The sequence below is a fragment of the Otolemur garnettii genome, unplaced genomic scaffold (genome assembly GCF_000181295.1).
Source record: "Otolemur garnettii isolate 467f Iridium unplaced genomic scaffold, OtoGar3 scaffold00087, whole genome shotgun sequence".
NCBI lineage: Eukaryota > Metazoa > Chordata > Mammalia > Primates > Galagidae > Otolemur > Otolemur garnettii.
The window spans coordinates 2,906,535-2,925,616 of record NW_003852482.1 but is presented as its reverse complement, the minus strand read 5'-3'; the positions used below and the strand labels follow the sequence as shown (position 1 = coordinate 2,925,616).

The following is a 19,082-nucleotide window of genomic DNA, read 5'->3' as shown; positions in this document are numbered from 1 at the left end:
GGAAAGGGAAACAAATATCCGTATCTATTAGACACAAATAACCCCAACTAGGTTAAATACAAAGAAATCTCAATCCCACAATCTCATGATGGGTTGTATATCCAGAGGAAATGAAATCAGTAGGTCAAAGAGATATCCATACTCTCCTGTCCAATGCAGCATTATTAACAAGAGCCAAGATGCAGACTCCATCTAACTGTCCATTCATGGATACACAGGTAAAGAAAATGTAGTATATACATACACTGGAATACTACTCAGCCTTTTAAAAGCAGGAAATCCTGTTCTTTGTGATAGTGTGGATGAACCCAGCAGATATTATGTTACATGAAATAAGACAATACTGCATGATCTCACTTATTATAACTCTATGGAATTTTAAAAAGTTATTTAAAGCAGAGAGTAGGATAGTGATTAACAGTGGCTGGGGGATATGAAAGAAACAAAAATTGATCTTCACCAAGACACATTATTATGGAATTCTCAAAAATCAAAGAAAAGTTTGAAAGCAGCAAGAGAAATGCAGCTCATTACCTAAAAGGAAACCCCCCAGAAGACAGCAGATTTCTCAGCAGACACCTTGCAGACCAGGAGGATCACACATTCATGGTGCTGAAATACAAACAAACAAAAATCCTGCCAACCAAGAATACTGTATTTGGGAAAGCTGTCCAGAAATTAAGGCTTAGTACAGACTTTTCCAGGTAAACAAAGGCAGTGGAAGTTCACCACCACTGCCTTTAAGAAATGCTACAGGGAGTTTTTTTAAGATGAAATGAAAGACCACTAACAACATTAAAACAGATGAAAGTATAAAACTCAATGTGAAGGGGAGACGAGAGTCAATGTGAGGGTTCTCTAATACTGTATCTCAGTCCCTTTTGTGCTGCTGTAACAGAATGCTATGACCTGGGTTATTTATGAAGAATAAAATTTTCTTTTCTCACAGTTCAAGATTAAGGCATTGGCCTCTGGTGTCTGGTAAGGGCCTCCTTGCTACGTCCTCACATAGTGGAAGGCAGAAGAGTGAAAAGGGGCATCAAGCCCTTTTGTGATGGCAGAGCCTTCATGACCTAAATACCTCCTCCAAAGGTCATACTTCCCAATTCTGTTACAGTGGGGATTAAAATGAATTTTGGAGGGGACAAAAACACAATCCAAACCATAGCATGCTGTAATGGTGGTACACAAATCATTTTTAACTCTAAAGTTAAAACTATTAAAAGCAAGTATAGCTACAATAATTTCCTAATGTATAAACATATATAAAAGATGTAAGTTTGACTTCAATAACAAAACATGGGAGAGGAGATTTAGAGTTTGAGTATGTGGCTAAAGTTCAGTTGTTATTAGCTTAGAATTGACTATTATAAAATATTTTAAGTAAATATTATGGTCACCACAAGAAAAAAGCCTATACTAGATGAACAAAAAACTAAAGGAATTGATGCATACCTCTTTATTTCACAAAGGAAGACAGCAAAAGAGGAAAAAGGAAAAATGAAAACAACAAATGGCAGTAGCAAGTCCTTTTTTTGCCTATCAATAATTACTTTAAGTAATTACTTTTTACCTATTATCAATAATTACTTTAAGTGTAAATGGATTAATCAGAAGCTTATAGAGTGATTGTATAGGAGAAAAACAAAAACCAACTATATGCTGCCTACAGGAGACTCATTTCAGCTTTGAGGATGCACATAGGCTGAAATGAAGGAATAAAAACACGTATTTTATGCCAATGGAAGCCAGAAGATAGCACCAGTGTTGGTGGCTACATTTCTATCAGAAAAAATAGATTATGAGCCAAAAACTGTTACAAGGAGAAAGAAGGTTATTATATAATGTTAAATGAGCCAATTCATCAACAGGCTCTAACTACACATATGTAGGCAGCCAGGATGGGAGCACTTGAATATGTAAACCAAATATTAGCAGAAATGAAGGGGAAAACAGACAAATAATAATTGTGGGTGACTTCACTTCCAACAGTGGATAGATCATCCAGATAGAATATAAATAAGAAAACAGTGGACTTGAGGCACAGTATATAGACTACATGGGTCTACCAGACAGAATAGTCTACCTAACAATAGCAGAATTTATACATTATTGTCAAGTGCACTTTGAATATATTCCAGGATAGATCATATATCAAGACAAATCTTTCCAAATTTAAGAAGCTTGAAATTGAATCAAGTATCTTTTTTGACCACAATTGTGTAAAACTAGAAATCAATAATCAGAGCAAAATTGGAAAATTTATTAATACCTGGAAATTTAACAACACAGCCCTGAATAACCAATGAATGGAAGTATAATTGGGGCACTGGAATCAGGTGTAAGGGCCAAACACTTGTGTGAGTCAAAGTTGTCCTTTATTACCAAGATTCAGAATCCTAGGAAGACAAGGAGATCATTCTCAAATCCTGTCTTACTTTAAGAGAGTTTCACAGAGTTTTTATGCCCTCCCTCCCCCAAAGTTACCATCTTCAGCAAATTTACTAAATATCGTCTGGCCCTCTGATCTCTAGCTGTAGGACTCATTGTTTGTCGCATTGCTAATCTGTACGCATTTCACCTGTGTGGTTTTTTTTTTTTTTTTTTTTTTGGAGACAGAGTCTCACGACGTTCCCCTGGGTAGAGGGCCGTGGCATCAGAGCTCACAGCAACCTCAAACTCTTGGGCGTAAGCAATTCTTTTGCCTCAGCCTCCCAAGTAGCTGGGACTACAGGCATCTACCACAATGCCTGGCTACTTACTGTTGCAGTTGTTGTTGTTTAGCTGGCCTGGACGGGGCTTGAGCCCGCCAGCCTCGGTGTATGTGGCCGGCTCCGTAACCACTGTACTACGGGTGCCGAACCTCACCTGTTGTTTTTTCTTCATCCCATGGTCATCCTGACCTTCATGGTGTTGGAACCAGGGGAGTACTGGTTGACATATTGATAACTAGTTAGATCATTAAATAACTTTTACAGGGATGAGGTTTGAGGCTGTTTCTCCTCTTACAGAAGAAGAAATCAAAAGGGAAGTAAAAAACTATCTTGAGTCAAATGAAAAAGTAAATACAACATACCAACTCTTATGGGATGCAGCAGTTTGATGAACGAAGTTTATAGTAATGCTTACACTAAGAAAAAAAAGATTTTAAGTGAACAACCTAACTTTATACATCAAGGAACTAGAAAATGAAGGAAAAAGTAAGCCCAAAATTAGCAGAGGGAAGGAAATAAAGATCACAGCAGGAATAAATGAAATACAGGTTTAAAAAAAAAAAAGCCAACAGAAAAGATCAATGAAACTAAGAGTTACATTTTTTGAAAAGATTAATAAAATCCATAAAATTTAGCTAAACTAAGAAAAGACTCAAGTAATAAAATTATAAATGAAAGAAGAAACACAAAAACATACCATAGAAATACAAAGAATGATAACACAACTATGAACAATTACGTGCCAACAAATTGGATAAACTAGAAGAAATGAATAAATTCCTGGAAACATGCAGACTACCAAGACTGATTGAATCATGAAGAAAAAGAAATTCTGAAAGGCTCAATCATGGGTAAGGAGATTGAATCAGTGACCAAACACACTCCAACACAGAAAACCCAGATTCTTAGGGCTTTGCTGGTGAATTCCACCAAATGTTTATGGAGCAATTAACACCAGTCCTTCTCAAACTCTTCCAAAGATTTGCAAAGGCGAGAACACTTTGAAATGCATTTTGTGAGGCCAGCATTACCCTGATAGCAAAGCCAGAGAAACACACTACAAGAAAAGGGAAATGCAGTAGATTCATCCAGAATCTATTCCAAAAATTTTTACTAAATATTAGCAAACCAAATTATTAACAAATCCAAAAATTCTCACCAAAATATTAGCAAACCAAATTCAACAGTGCCATGATCAAGTGGGTTTTATCTCTGATGACTTCCATGAGGTTGCAGCCCCTGTGGGTGTGGCCTGGAGGACAGCATAGGGCCCATCAGAGCTGGGCTTTAGTTTCTGGGGAAATCGCCCAACCGTCTGCCCGGTCCTTTCCTAGGCCTCAGTCCTGCTTCCCCAGCTTGTAGTGCTCATGTATGGCCACCAGGGGCGATATTTCCACCAAAGCTCAGCCTCCTTCCCGGCTGATGGCCTGGGGAAACTGGTGACCCCACTCACATTTGGGCAACTGACCTTCTCTAGGCCCCTGGGAGGGTGTTCAGGTCCGAGGTCCCCAAGGAAGCTCTGCACAATCCTCGCGCCCTGTTTCCCATGAGACCCACAATTCCCGCAGGAGTTCCTGCAGCCAGACTGAGAGGGCAACATATGGGTGTCCCCAGCAGAGCTCCCAGACTGGCCTAGTGGACAAGACCTGCCCTTCCCAGCTGTGGGCCCGTCGTGGGTGGAGAAGTGAGGGAGCACCTGGAGTTTTCTAGGGTTATGCCTGGGGTCTCCTACCCCCGGCAGCCGGTATAAGAGCCCTGGAAGGTTTGGATGATGACCCAGGGGTCTGGACAGCACTGGGGGTCTCAAACCCTGGCTGAGCCGACCTCCAGCTTCAGCACCTGTTGCTTCATTCTTCCCTTGAAGAACCCCCATGTGGAGTGGGGATCTTCGCCCAGCCTGGGAACAGTCCTGAGCCACCCTTGGCATGCAGGATATCCTGCCAAAGCCTACATCCTAACCCCCCATTCGAGAGTGGCAGTGCCTGCAGCTGTGGACACAGTGCCCGAGATGATTTATGAAGTAGGCCTGGCAGCCCAGCAAAGACTCAGCATGGAGGGGTGGGGGGCGCCGTTTTCCTCCCGCCATGCTGGCTTTGCTCACGACAGCTGCTCTGCCAAGCTCCTGCGCTCTGGGCCTCTGCAGCTGCCCACTGTGTCAGGTGGGGGCCACTTCAGCTGCTTATTCCTGAGAATGTTTGTGGCCACAGGTCCTGAGCCATTTCCACCTGCCCTGGCCTATGGGTGTCAGGCGGAGGGGGTCACCCACCTGCCTCTAGGAAAGGATCATGTATCCCTTCTGTTTGGCAGGAGATACAAAACATTCTGTTTTCATAAAATCTTGGGGGGTACTCTAGGTAGTTTTTCTTTAAGGCTCTTATTGGAAAAAACAAAATTTTGGCAGTGTAAAAACTCAGCCTTTGAAAATTGTTCTAGAAATTTCTTTGGCTGTGAATTGTCTGGGCCTGGCATGTGTTGCTGTGTTCTGCCTCAGTTTTCTCATCTCTCCAGTGGGAGAGTTTTCTCATCACTCCTGTCTCATCTGAGACCACACACATAAGGCACTCAGCACACTGCCTGCCCCCCTAGGCCCTTGGAGGTGCTGGGTGTAACCTTCTGCTCCCTTAGCAGGATGTCTGTGTGGTTCTTGTTTGGATCAGTGTGTTGGTGCCTGCCGCTTCCTTGTGGAGAATCCTCTTCCCCCAGTTCTCTCCTGTCCCACTCTGGACTCCTGCCCCCTCAGAGGGTAGCCTGAGTACACCTCCCTCTGTCCTGGGAGCCTGGCCAGCAGAAGGGGCCAAGGGCCAGCTGGACCCAGAGGAAAGAGTCTCAGAGCTGGCCTCTGCCACTTGGATCTCCAGGCCTGGGGCTGGGGAGGGCTGTGGGCCTAGAGGAGCCCCTGACCCCTGAATGAAACGTCAACCATGATTGGTTTGCAGCAGTTTTCTTCAAAGTGCATGAAAAGCAGAGTGTAGGAATACTCGGGAAACTTACAAAACTTCCATGAAACTACATTGCCAGGATTCTAGCCTGAAAGTGAATCTGCAAACAGAGAGGTGATAAGACCAGCCCAAGGTCACCCACGTTGGCAGTAGGATCCTATCTTGGCCTTCCTGACCAGAGCTGTGACCTCCAATACCAGGAGAGATAGTCTTTCTACCTGTTTGTACCTGAGAGGGTGCCAGTGCCAGGATCCTGGTGGAGGACAGACCCTACAGTGCTGACACAGCTAGAACCAGGCCCCCAGCAACCACCCCTTGTCCAAAGTTCAGGGCAGTTGTGCTGCCCACTTGTGTTTTGACAATTTTGCAACAGCTGCTGCTTGTCTTTGAGTTTAGGGCCAGGAGAGATGTGGGCTGCCTGGCTGCTGCCCCAGACTGCAGTGACTGCTGTATCTCCTGCCCATGTACCCCCACACCCAGGACTCCTAGGTGGACTCAAGCCAAACTCTTTCTTCACCCTCTCTAACCCATTCTTTATCCTTCTGAGTGAGCATGGCCCTATCCAGGCTGCTGGGCCAGGCTGAGCCATTGGAAGAGAGGCCAGGCCAGTCTCTCCTGCCCCAAGACCCCCACACCACCCCAGGGAGGTCTTGAACTGGCAGGGCAAGCTTTCCCCAAAGGGCTCTGGGGAACAAGCAGTGGTCTCTGCTCTCAGGGCGGCACATGGGCTGTCCCTCCTCCTCTTAGCACCTCCCCTGGGAGGCCCTCCTGGGCTCCCCTGCTCAGGAGCAGACCGATCACAGCCAGCCTGTGGCAGTCTGACCTCCCTCTGGATCTGCCTGCTTCCTGGACCCTGAGCTCTGTAAGGCTTCTTGCCGTGCTCTGTACACAGTAGGTGCTCAGGAAATATAGAGGATAGATAGCGTGGCAATAAGACACATGGCCCGAGTGCAAAAAGGAACAATTGCTTGACGGTAGGAATTACAGCAGTGTTCCTGCTAAGGTCGTTCTCTACTGGCAGCTGGCATATCATGTCATAATATGTTAACAGCCACAATTTCATTACCCCTTTCTTTGATGCAGTGGGGGAAGGGGGTTCTGTTTTATGTCAGCCTCTATTCTGACTCTTGGGACATTTTTTCCATACTTGTTCTTTCTGAGTTTCCTCGGGGCCCCTCCTTTGAGTGTCTGCCTGGTACTCGACACCTATCCTAGACCTGAAGTCAGACTGTAGCTTCTGCGTGGCCGGAGGCAAGCTGGTTCTCCTCTTTGGGCTCTGGTGGCCTTTTACATGAAATGGAGGCAGGAATCTCTGCCCTGGTGCAGGAAAAGAGCAAATGGCTCAGGGCCGCTGGCTAAGCGCAGGAGGGACGCAGGAGGAGCTCGGCAGGCTCAGGCAGGCAGGCAGGCAGGGTGCACGGTTCACCGGTTCACCGGTTCACCGCGGCAGCTCTGTGGCCGTTTTACAGGCAGAGGAATGAGTGTCAGATGGGGAGGTCGCCCAGGGTTGCTGCGGCTCAGGGTTCACAGCCCTGCTTTGCTGCGCTCAGGGGGTCCACTTGGGTGCTGCCCCTGCTGGCGGAGGAGCCTTGGTGGTGGGTGGTGAGTCCCCGCCCACATCTGGGCGGTGATACGCTTCTGGCTTTGAGGCCGGGGCTGGGGCTGCCCTGGGTTCCGGCCGGGCCGCTGCTTGGGAAGGAAGAAAGCGACCACAGCGCCACTGCCACGAGGAGGACTGGGCTCTGGCTGTCAGGGCCAAGGGGGCTGAGGAGGCCCTCCTGGAGGTAACCCCCGCTGTGGGCGGGGCCGGGACTGGCCGGGAGCTGGCGGAGCTGGCAGATGGTCTCTGCCTCTGGCTGCTGGGTCGAAGTGGGGGTGGGCAGCCAGGGCCTCAGAGCCCACCCTGCCCTCCCCCACAGGGGAAGGCTGTGCCAGAGACTTTCCTCACCTGACCCCTCACCCCCTGCAGCCTGCAAGAAAGGAGTGTCTGCGCTGCGAGGCTGAGGGTCTCCAAGGCCTCGGTCCTGTGACAAAGCCCCCACCCATCTGCCTGACCCCAAGCCAGGGCTGTCCAGTGTCCTCACTCCTGAGAGGCTGCCTCAGGGTCGGGGGGAGTTGGAGGGAATGGGAAAACAAGTTGGTGTTGAAGCAGCTGCTTCCAAGAGGTGGGAGGAGCTTTGGGGCTGCCCTGCCTGGGGCAGCTGCCAGTCCCCAGCCACAGCCCCAAGGCCAGGAGAGCCCATGGATCAGCAGGCAGGAGGGCTGCATGGCAGCTTCCCAAACCAGCTGTGTTCATGCTGTGCATAGCTGAGATGTGGGGGGAGCATTTGCCCTGGGGCAGACCAGGTGTGCTGAGCCCTGGGCAGTGCCTGGTGGGGGTGGGGGCAGGGGCCAGCCTCAGAGAGCCTTCCTCAGCCACCATGTCCTGCCAGCTTTCCCCCACTAGGACATCACTGTTGGGGGTCCTGGAAGACCAAGGACCTTCAAGCACTGAAGGTGAGCACAGATGCAGGCAGGGCAGCCTCCTGGGCCAGGGCCACCTGTGTGGGCAGCTGTCAGACTGTAGGTGAAGGGCTGCTGAGAGCAGGAAGCTGGGGACAGACTCCTGCCAGCACCCTTCTGGAGCCCCTCCCCATGCCTCTGGATCACAGCCACCTTCCACGGGGGGCAAGTGGTGCTGGGCAGGGATGGGGGACACTGGAAAGGGGTGGGGCAGCATATTCAGCCTGAGAACCGGCCCCTCCCACATCCCCTGGGAAGGGAATCTGCATGTCTGCTGCTGCCAGCAAGGGCTCGGGCAGTGCCCACAGTGCAGGTGGGACAGGGTGTGCCAGCAGATCCCCAGCTTCACACATCCAGGCCAGGGTGGTCAGAGGGGCTGGCAGGCTGTGTGGCCTGTGGATTTACACGGGCCTGGCCTTGTGCCCCAGTGCATGCTGGCCACTTGAGGGAGCCTCTCCCTGTGACAAAGAGATGCTGACCAAGCTGCCATCAGAGTGGGCTGCAGGTGTCAGGGAGCCACGCTTGGAAATAGAAGCCAGCTTTCTTAATGGGTTGACTAATTTACATCAGTAGTGACTATTTGTTTGGGTGGCACATCCACCTTGGCACCTTGGATCACAGCCACATCCTTCTCACTTGTCCTGCTGACCCCATAGAAGGGCAGGGAAGCCCCTTTGAGGCATCTTTTCCTCCCTAAGTTGGAGGAAACTCCCCAGGGGACACCCCTCTGTACCTTCTCTCCTTAGCCAGCAGCTCCCTGCTGCATTCTTCTCCTTAGACTTTTCCATCTGGGGAGGTCTGGGAGGGCTTCCTGGAGGACGAGGGAAAGGGATGAGGACACTGAAGGAAGAAGGCCCTAACCCAGCTTCCCAGCAGGCTCTCATGGTGAAGGGGACCTGGATTTTATCAGCTTCCACTTTGGGACCCAGGGGCTTTGGATATGATGAGGCAGAAACAACTCACTGGGCTTGGGAGGGGGCTGCCCTGGGGGAAAGTGCTGGATCCAGGCTTGGGGATTGGGTATCCTGTCTCAAGGTTGCCTGCCAATGCCCTGTGACCACCTGCTCCCCTATCTATGCTACCTGTCCCTCCTCCTGCTCGCCCTGTGTGTGCAGGTGACACTTTCCCCTCACTAAAGCCCCCAGCCCTGCCCTAGTGTACTGCCCACCTCTCCTTGGGGGCTCCTACCTCCCATTCCTGCCCCCAACCTGCAGCCCTGTGGGTCACAGGCACCTTGGGAGCATCTTGACACCCTAGGGTTGGCAGGACAGACATCCTCTGCACTCCAGCCACCCCTGACATCTTATCATCTGCAGTCTGGGGGCTGAGTGCCCTTGTCTGCTGATCTTGGTCCTCTGTCCTGGGCCCCCTCCATCCTCCCTGCCCTCTCTCATTGGGTGGCCCCACTCCCTCAGGTGTCACACTGAACATCTACAGACCACACAGGCCCTCTTTGGTGTCTCCCCTGGTGGCCTCAGCTTTCATCTCACTGTCTTCTCTGGGGGCTGGCAGAGGCTGCCCCCACCAGTCATCTCTGGGCCCAGCCAGGGCCTACTGTATACCAGGTCCTCAATATGTACATGCAGAATCAATGAATGAGTGAATTAAATATTAATGAAATGTGGGAGGCAGCAGAAGGGAGCCCCATATCACCCAGGGGCCGATATTCCCCTGGGTACTCACTGAGCACAGACCCCATTCTGTCCCCTCTGTGCCCACCCAGCCTGGCTCTCCCTAGCTCCCTGTGGTCCTGCAGCCTGGAGTTCCCATGGCCTCACTGAGCCGAGCCCTGCGTGCAGCCACTGCCTGCCCTCGCTGGAGCCCTGTCCAGGGCCTGGGGCTGCGCTCCCTGACCAGCGTAGATGGCCCCACGGCTGAGAAGAGTGTGCCATATCAGCGGACCCTGAAGGAGGCACAAGACCCCTTGGCAGTGACCCAGGGCCCCAGCCAGCCTCTGCCCAGCACAGCCAACGTGGTAGTCATCGGTGGAGGCAGCTTGGGCTGCCAGACCCTGTACCACTTGGCCAAGCTGGGCGTGAGTGGAGCAGTGCTTCTGGAGCGTGAGCGGCTGACCTCTGGGACCACTTGGCACACTGCGGGTAGGGGCCCGGGGCTGGCAGGGACAGAACTCATCTAGGCACCTTGGCTTGCCACATCAGGCCTGGGTCAACAGCCATAAGCCTATTAGAGGCAGCTGAGTCAGAGGGGAGAGACCACCTAAGAAAGATGTGTAGCCGGTTTGAAGGCCAGCAGATTTGGGGGACTACTTGTCCCCAAGTCTCTGCAAAGCCATGTGGGTAGATGCTGCCCATGTGGCCCTTGAGGGTGAAGCTGGAGCCAGAAGCCCCAGGCAGTTGTCTGCCAAAAGAGCAGAAGCCCCTTTTCTGGATGGACCATAGGGATGAGGGTGTCCTGTGACCAGCAATAGACAGGCAGGGCCACCAGGGATGATGCAGATCTGTCTTCCTAATTAACCAGTAGGCATACATTAAGCACCTATGGTGTGCATGTCCCCGGGACAGCCAGCCTTCTACCTTACCTGTTCTAGCCAGGGCATCCTATAAACTGGCTCTCCTGATTTGCCGTATCAGCGCATTCCTGGGGTATAAACACCACCCCTGCCCTTGGCCAACATCGAGCTCCCAGTGTGAGGTCACTGGCGCTGGAGCTGGGAAGAGGCGCACGCCCACTTGTGAGAGAGACAGGAGCCAGCTCCTACAGGCTACTGCCTCTAACCTTTGCTGCACTCAGTGTAGCCACATCCCATCTCTTGCTTCTAAGACTCAGCCACTAAATAGGGCAGCCTTTATTGTGAAGAGTACCAAATGTGAGCTGTGTCCTGGCTCCACCACTCACCTGCTCGATGACCTCTGGTCAGAGTTCCTTCGTGCCACCTTAATTTCATCTATAAAATAATCATGCCCCTTATAGGTTCAGTGATATCACCTGTGACCAGTCTCAGCACTGGGTTTGGCACAGAGCAGGTGCTCAGTAAATGGGAGCTTTGACATTGGAGCTGGGGTCACCCAACATTCGTTTTTGGCCCAGTCATTTCCTACTCAGCACCCCTCCTGGCTTCCCACAGCCTGCAGAGAAAGACCCTAGCACCGCCTGACATTCTGCAAGGGGGTGGGGAAGGGGTGCAGCTCCCTTGCCAGGGACTGGGGACTGACGGGGTCCCGCCTCTCCGGGGCCAGGACTACTATGGCAGCTGCGGCCCAGCGACGTGGAAGTGGAGCTTCTGGCACACACGCGGCGCTTAGTAAGCCGTGAGCTGGAGGAGGAAACCGGGCTGCATACGGGCTGGATCCAGAATGGGGGCCTTTTCATCGCGTCCAACCGGCAGCGCCTGGACGAGTACAAGAGGCTCATGTCGGTGGGTGCACTCCCTGGGGAGCATGGTGCAGGGAAGGAGCCCCAACAGGTGACAGATCTGGATTCCACCCCCAGCACCCTCACTGGCTGGGACACCTGGAGCAAATGACTTTGCCACTCTTTAACTAGAATTCCCAGACACTGAAGAGAAGCTGATTGGCTGAGCTCTCCCTAATTAGGCGGAGCCTGTCCTGAAGGGCCGCGCCTTAAGGCGTTGATTGGCTGTGATTGGGCCAATCAAATGTGGCTGAGGGGTGGTCTGCGCAGACCTGGTTTGGTTTCCCCCGGGGGAGTTAGCTGGTCTGACTGGGGAAACCTGATCTTCAGATCCAAAATATTAGGCCTCGAGGGGTATTTATTTTTATACAACAAACCCTTTGTGCCAAGTACTGGTCTAAGTTCTTTGTCGATGACATAAATACTGAAGAGGATTTAAACAATTTGCCCGGGTCACACAGCTGGTGTCAGGGCCGGATTGGATCTCGGAGGGGTCTGGCTCCTGCCCCTTAACCCTGAAGCTGGAGCAGACTCAGGAACGGGGCCCACAGGTCGCGGGGATTGGCTAAGGCTTCTGGGAGGAAGTAGGGCTGGAGTTGGGCCTTAGGGCCCATCGGAGAAGGGGAGTGTACTGGAATTCTGCTCCCCTCCGGCTGTTAATCTCCTCTGGACCGCCCCAGTTGGGCAAGGTCTATGGCGTGGAATCTCATGTGCTGAGCCCCGCGGAGACCAAGGCGCTGTACCCACTGATGAATGTGGACGACCTCTATGGGACTCTGTACGTTCCGCATGACGGTACCATGGACCCTGCTGGCACCTGCACCACCCTCACCAGGGCAGCCACTGCCCGAGGAGCACAGGTACCAATGACTGCTGGGCCTGTGTCCCTGCTCCCAGCCCACCTCTCCGGCTTAGAAACCTCGAGAGCAGAAGGCAAGAAAGTGGGCGCCGTTCTCTGAGCACTGTGTGACTTTGGGCCAGTTAGGACCTCTCTGAGCCTTCTGATCCACTCCAGGCTGTGCCTGGAATCTGTTTGGAGACAACATTCCCTGTTGGCAGTGCACCCCCTTTCCACCTCCTTCCCTTGAGGTTCTGACTCTGCTGCACAAGTGAATCTGCTCAAAAATCCCTTCTTGTAATTTCATCTTCTTTGAATTACATAAGTAGTTGTAGAAAAAAAATTAAAGTAAGCAAAAAAGAAGTGAAAATCAACCAGCAGCCAGTGTTGACATTTTAGTTTACTCCAGATATTTTTTCCTATGGAGATATATGTATGCTAAATAGAACAAAGTGCTACTTTGTTTTGGAAACTTTTTTTTTTTTAACCAAACATCAAATGGCTTGCTTAAAGGAAGTAAACCAGCTACTTTTTTGCATAATGAAGAGTCCATCCAATTTGTGGCAAATTCCCCCAAGTCAAAGGATGGGCGGATTTTAGTTTTCTGGTGCTGTGTTTACCCCATTTGCCTGACAGTATCCCACGAGCCCTGTTGCTAAAAGAAAGTGTCCTGGGATCTCATCCTGGAGGGGAGGTTGGTTGACAGTAGGTGGTCAGCATCCCTGAGGGAGCCCAGTGTGGCTCACAAGTACTCCCTCTTGATCCCAGGTCATCGAGCACTGCCCAGTGACTGGCATCCGTGTGCGGACAGATGACTTTGGTGTGCGGCGGGTCATGGCTGTGGAGACAGAGCATGGCTCCATCCAGACACCCTGTGTTGTCAACTGTGCAGGTGGGAATGGCATTTCTCCTGACTCCCAGATGGCCTGTCCCCTGAACCTGGTCCCATTTCTTCAGGGCCTCTCTGAGTTAAGGAGTCCCTACAAGGTAGACAGGTCTGCAGAAGTGCCCTCTGCTCCCTGGAAGTCTCCCCAGGTGTCAGCAGAGCTGAGCTGGCTGTGTTCTATCTGCAGGAGTGTGGGCAGGTGCTGTGGGTCAGATGGCTGGAGTCAAGGTCCCCCTGGTGGCCATGCACCATGCCTACGTTGTCACTGAGCGCATCCAGGGGATCCAGGTAGGTGAAAACAGCCCCAGGTTGTGTCAGGCTGGGCAGGTGGTGGTAGTGGTGGTACAGGGATGGCCACATACAGGTGGTGTAAACCTCCTGGGTTTCCTCCCACACAGAGGTCCTGAGCCTCAGTTACTTCATCTGTGAATGGATAGAGGGAGGGATGAATTGATGGCCAGAAGGATGGTAGACTGGTGGATGGTTGCATGGGTGGATAAATAGATGAATAAATGGATGGATACACGGAGGGAGTGACCAAGGGGAGAACAAACGAATGGAAGGCGAGATGGATGGGTGAAGGAAATTCATGGAAGGGTGAATCCACGGAGGGAGAGAAAGATGGGGAAGGAGGAATGTGGGAAGAGAGATGGTTGGAGAGAGCGAGGGCTGGGCAGAGAGAGGAATAAGCAAGGGGTAGTTGTATGATGGATGGAGAAGAGAGGGTGGCCAACCACTACGGGGCAGGAAGCGCCTACCCACCACCACAGCAGAGAGGAGTTGAGGAGGATGGGAGAGGGAGAGGGAGAGGGAGAGGGCAGGAGATGCCCAGCTTTGTGTGCCAGCAGGTGCACCCAGGGCCCCCGGCCTCCCTAGGGAGAGGGCTCTCAGAGAGGTTCCGAGTGCCAAGAATCAGCAGCCTCTGAGACAGGCTGGCACATTTGGGAGCCTGCAGACATTTGGGGAGTCCCTGAAATTCCTGGGTACAAGAACGAGGCAACAAGTGAGGCTGGCTGCAGCCTGCAGGACAGGCTCGGCAACTGTGGTTTGGACGTCATCAAGGAGCCACACCCTTGACGTCCAGGAGCCAGCCCCAGGGGTCTCTGTTTATCATGCTTCCATCATTGGTCCGGTTACTAACCTGTCTACCCACGTTCATCCAACGTTCCCTCCCGGCGCTCCCCGGCCATGGTAGATGGGGTTTGCTCCCTGTTCCAAGCCCAGTTCTAGAAATCGTGGCCATAAGAGACGATGAGAGCTAGGTGAGGGATAGACGAGTAAACAGGCAACTTCAAATCGTGCTGCTGGGGGTCCTGACCAGTAAGCATTTCTGCAGGGACGCTCAGAACTAGGGCCAGAGAAGGCTCCTGAAGGAGCAGCCAGGACTGAGGCTGCAGGGTGGGGACAATGTGAGAGACTGCCCTTGCTCGGGTCGGGCCCAGCAAAGCGGGGTGTCTGGACCCGCAGCCCAGCCGGAGTCCCATGCGGTGCGGGGCAGCAGCCCATCCCCCCACGCTCGAGCCTGGCTTCCCTTCATTCTCTGCTGAGACACAAAGCTTGGCCTCTGCGCGACCAGAACGGTGGAGAGAGGGCAGGTGGGGTGGGCTCCTCCCCTGCACACGATCCCCGTCATAGACCGAGTCCGACGTCCAACAGATATCTGCCAAGGGCTGCGGGCCACCGGAGTGGGGGTTCTGTGGGGCAAACAGCGAGGACGCCATGCTGGAGGCTGAGCACCGGGGTCTCCGCGGGTGGTGGGGACAGCCGCTCCCCCGGGTGGCCGCCAGGGGTCGCCTTCAGACCGCAGTGTGCTCTGGGGGCGGGGCGGGGGCTGCGTCCCAGTACCCGGCTGCGGGGAGCGTGGCCGCGGTGTCCACCGAGCTCGGACTGCGGCTGAGTCCCCGGCCTGACTCCTAACACCGCCTCGGAGGCGCCTTTCAGGAGGGAAGCCAGGGTCAGCCTGGGCCTCTGGGGCCGCCCCTCCCGTAAATCTCAGAGTCCAGCAAGCTGGGGGTGTGATTACGAAGCCCACTGGCCTGCGAGGCAGCAGGGGGCCGCGCTGGCGGGAACCTCGGACGCTCACTGGTCCTGCTGGAACCAGCGTCCGGAGCGTCGCTGGCCGCCAGGAGTCCCCACTGCTCTGCTCTCCGGCTCTCTGAGCTCCCTTTGTTTGGCTTTGAGACCAGTGTTTTTCAACTTTTTAAAAAATCTTAACTGTCAGCACGCTTGAACCTACAAACTTAACACGGCCCACTGAAATTACGTTGATAAAAAAAAGAGTAAGAGAAAAAAAAGAATAGATTTGCTGTGCTTTGAACTTTTTAAAAAATAATGTAATGAATGATCTTTAAAAATTTTTGCAGCACAACTAAGACCCGGCATGGCCCAGCGGGGTTGAAATCACTGCTTTAGACAGCGGTGCGGGCAGAGGTAGTGATGTGATTGCTACTATTCTAAACTGGGGCTGCTCAGTGACCCGGAGCCCCTCTGAGCCTCCCACGGCAGCCCCTCAGCGCTCCCTCAGCGCCATGCCCTTCTTCCAATCCTGCAGATGAGCAGGGCCCTGGGAAACCGGAGGGGCCATCTCAGGGCAGCTTCTGCGCTTCTGTGCTTCTGCCCTTGGAGATGGGACGGGGTCACACTGTGTGCCTTCTTCTCTAGGGCAGAGTAGGAGAGGGTGGGGTTGAGAGAAGGCAGCTCCCCACTCGCAGAGGAGCTTCTCCCCACTCTGCTTGCCTTCTAAGTCGTCTGGTTCTGTTTGTTTATTGTTAAATCAGTTGGTGCAGTATGTGACATTACGGCTATGAAAGTGTTCACTCCTGAACAAGCAGTGCCCAACTTTATGTGTTTCTTGGAGTTTCTAAGTTGCTCAGTTTCCTGTGTACCTATTGTGTGTGCACGGGACATTTGTACACTCTGTGTAATGTTATCCTCATCCCCCAAACCCACCCCGTCCCCCACTTCCCACTCATCTCCGGCCTCCAGGCATCACTGATGTGATTCCTGCCTCCATGGATCTTCCTGTTCTGTGAGATTTAATGTAAGTGGGATCACACAGTGTGGCTGGCTCTTCCACTCAGCGTATGTCCAGTTCATCACACAGAGAGGGTGTCGGGGCTCCACTCCTTCTGGTGGCTGAGGAATATTCTGATGTATAAATATACCACATTTTCCTCATCCATCCATCCATCGATGGGCATCTAAGTTGTGTCCACTGTTTGGTTCTTATGAATTGTGCTGCTATGTGTGAATACATAGATTTTTGTGTGGATATATGTGCGGATTTTTCTTAAGCATCTCAATTCCAAAAACCCCAAATCCAAAATGCTCCAAAATCCAGACCTTTCTGAGCACCAACATGATGCTCAAAGGAAATGCTCCCTGGAATATTTCAGATTTTGGCTTTTCAGATTTGGTATGTTCAAGTGGTAAGTATATAATACAGATATTCCAAAATATGAAAAAATCCCAAATCCCAAACACTCCTGGTCCCAAGCATTTCAGATAAAGGATTCTCAGCCTGTACCTACAGGTGGGGTTGTTGGGTCATGTGGCAACTCTGTATTTGTTTCGAGAAGCTGCCAGATTGTCCTCCAAAGCTGCAGACCATCCTACATTCCTACCAGTGGAACGTGAGGTCCAGCCTCCCCACATTCACACCAGTTCTTGTTATGGTCTGTCTTTTTTCTTCTGGTCATCCTAGAAGGTGTCCAGTGGATCTCATGATTTCGATTTGCATTTCCCTGATGGCTAATGATGTTTTCCTTCCTGTATTTATATCTTCTTTAGAGAAATGTCTCTTCTACTCAGATCCTTTCTGCCCATTTTTAAATAGAGAAGCTTGTTTTTTATTGAGTTTGAGAGTCCTTTATACTGTCCTTTATCAGATATATGACTTATAAGCATTTTCTCCAATTCTGTGGACTGTCTCTTCATTTTCTTTACTCGTTCACAGCATGAGTTTTAAATTTTAGTGATGCCCCATTCATCTCTGTTCCCCCCCGCTTTGTTGTTTGCACTTTTGGTGTCATGTTCAAGAAGATAACAGTAGAACCTCTCTGTAAGGCGATCACCCAAGGGACAGTAACAAAGTGGTCAGCACATGGAGGTGGTCAACATAAAGAACTAGGCCTACTGTACTGGTACGTACATGTGGTGCATGTCTGGCTGGTACATACACGTGGTGCCTGTCTGGCTGGTACATACACGTGGTGCCTGTCTGGCTGGTACGTACATGTGGTGCCTGTCTGGCTGGTATGTACTGTGGTGCATGTCTGGCTGGTAAGTACATGTGGTGCCTGTCTGGCTGGTACATACACGTGGTGCCTGTCTGGCTGGTACATACATGTGGTGCCTGTCTGGCTGGTACGTACATGTGGTGCCTGTCTGGCTGGTATGTACTGTGGTGCATGTCTGGCTGGTATGTACTGTGGTGCCTGTCTGGCTGGTACGTACATGTGGTGCATGTCTGGCTGGTATGTACCGTGGTGCCTGTCTGGTCTATGCACAGTAAGTCAACTTAAGGAGGTGGGTAGTGTAGGCAGGTGGTCAACTATGGAAGTTCCACTGCATTTTCTAACCCAAGACCATAGAGCAGGGGTCCTCAAACTTTTTAAACAGGGGGCCAGTTCACTGTCCCTCAGACCATTGGAGGGCCGGACTGTGGGCCCCAGGATGAGTCTGCTGCTAAGCAGGACAGGCAGCGGCAGCAAAAACACCCGACGGGCCAGATAAATGTCCTAGGTGGGCTGCATGTGGCCCGCAGGCCGTAGTTTGAGGATGCCTGCCATAGAGATTTACTCCTAATATCTTCTTCTAAGAAATTTTTAGCTTTAGCTCTTATCATCATGTCTGTGACCCATTTTGAGTTAAATTTTGTGTGTGATGTGAGGACAGGGTCCAACCTCCTTCTTTGCATGTGGCTATCCAATTGTCATAGCAACATAGGTCTTGGCACTTGCGTTGGAAATCAGTTTGCCATCAATATGAAGGTCTGTTTCTGGACTCCCAATTCTATTCCACTGGTCTAATGCCTGTCCTTGTGTCAGTTCCACACTGTTTTGTCTACTGTACCTTTGCAGGAAGTTTTGAAATTACCAGTGTGAGTCCTTTAGCTTTGTTCTTCCTTTTAAAGATTGTTTTGAATATTCTGAGTCCCTTGCATTTCCACAGGAATTTCAGAGCCACTTTCTGCAGGGAGGCCAGCTGAGGTTTTGATAGGGAGTGTGTGTGTTATCAAATTGGGGTGTGTTGTCACCTTAACAATAAGTAGCAAGTGTTCGATTTCATGAACATGGGATGTCTTTCCATTTATTTAGGTCTTCTCTAATTTCTTTCAAAAATATTTTCTGATTGTTAGAGGGCAAGTTTTGCATTTCTAAATTTATTCCTACGAGTATTATTATTTGTGATGATAATGTAAATGGAATTTCACATTGTTCAATGCTAGTGTGTCAAAATGTTAGAGTTTTTTGCTTGTTTTGTTGTATATTGACTTTGTGTTCTGCAACTTCATTGACCTGTTTTATTAATTCTAACAGTTTTTTAAGTGGGGTCCTTAGGATTTTCTAAACACAAGATCATGTTGCCTGCAAATGGAGATATTTTTACTTCTTTTCCAGTTTGGATGCCTTTTACTTTTGTTTCCTAACTGTTGCCCTGGCTAGAACCTCCACTATAATGTTGAGCAGAAGTGGTGAGAATGGACATCCTTCTCCTATCCCTGATCTCAGAGGAAATCAGTCAGTTTTCTTCTGCTAAGTAAGGCATTAGCTATGGGTCTTTATAGATACCCTCTGTCAGGTTGAGGAGTTCTTTTTTTTTTTTTTTTT

General features: G+C 50.9%; 1 protein-coding gene across 6 annotated transcripts in view; it reads left to right on the top strand.

Moving 5' to 3' along the window:
* Positions 1 to 6,493: 6,493 nt before the first annotated feature.
* Positions 6,494 to 19,082, top strand: part of SARDH (sarcosine dehydrogenase) — a 64,147-nt gene continuing 51,558 nt past the window's right edge. The window contains exons 1-7 of one of the 6 annotated variants that reach the window (XM_023516108.1): positions 7,337 to 7,437; positions 7,623 to 8,149; positions 9,879 to 10,254; positions 11,353 to 11,531; positions 12,208 to 12,387; positions 13,134 to 13,257; positions 13,439 to 13,539. In XM_023516108.1, coding sequence (XP_023371876.1) covers positions 9,924 to 10,254; positions 11,353 to 11,531; positions 12,208 to 12,387; positions 13,134 to 13,257; positions 13,439 to 13,539 — 915 coding nt within the window. In that variant the 5' untranslated portion in view covers positions 7,337 to 7,437; positions 7,623 to 8,149; positions 9,879 to 9,923. Of the gene's footprint in view, positions 6,516 to 6,542; positions 6,628 to 7,336; positions 7,438 to 7,622; positions 8,150 to 9,878; positions 10,255 to 11,352; positions 11,532 to 12,207; positions 12,388 to 13,133; positions 13,258 to 13,438; positions 13,540 to 19,082 lie in introns of those variants that run through there. The other 5 variants (XM_003794857.3, XM_023516110.1, XM_023516111.1 and 2 more) reach the window with 5 other exon arrangements.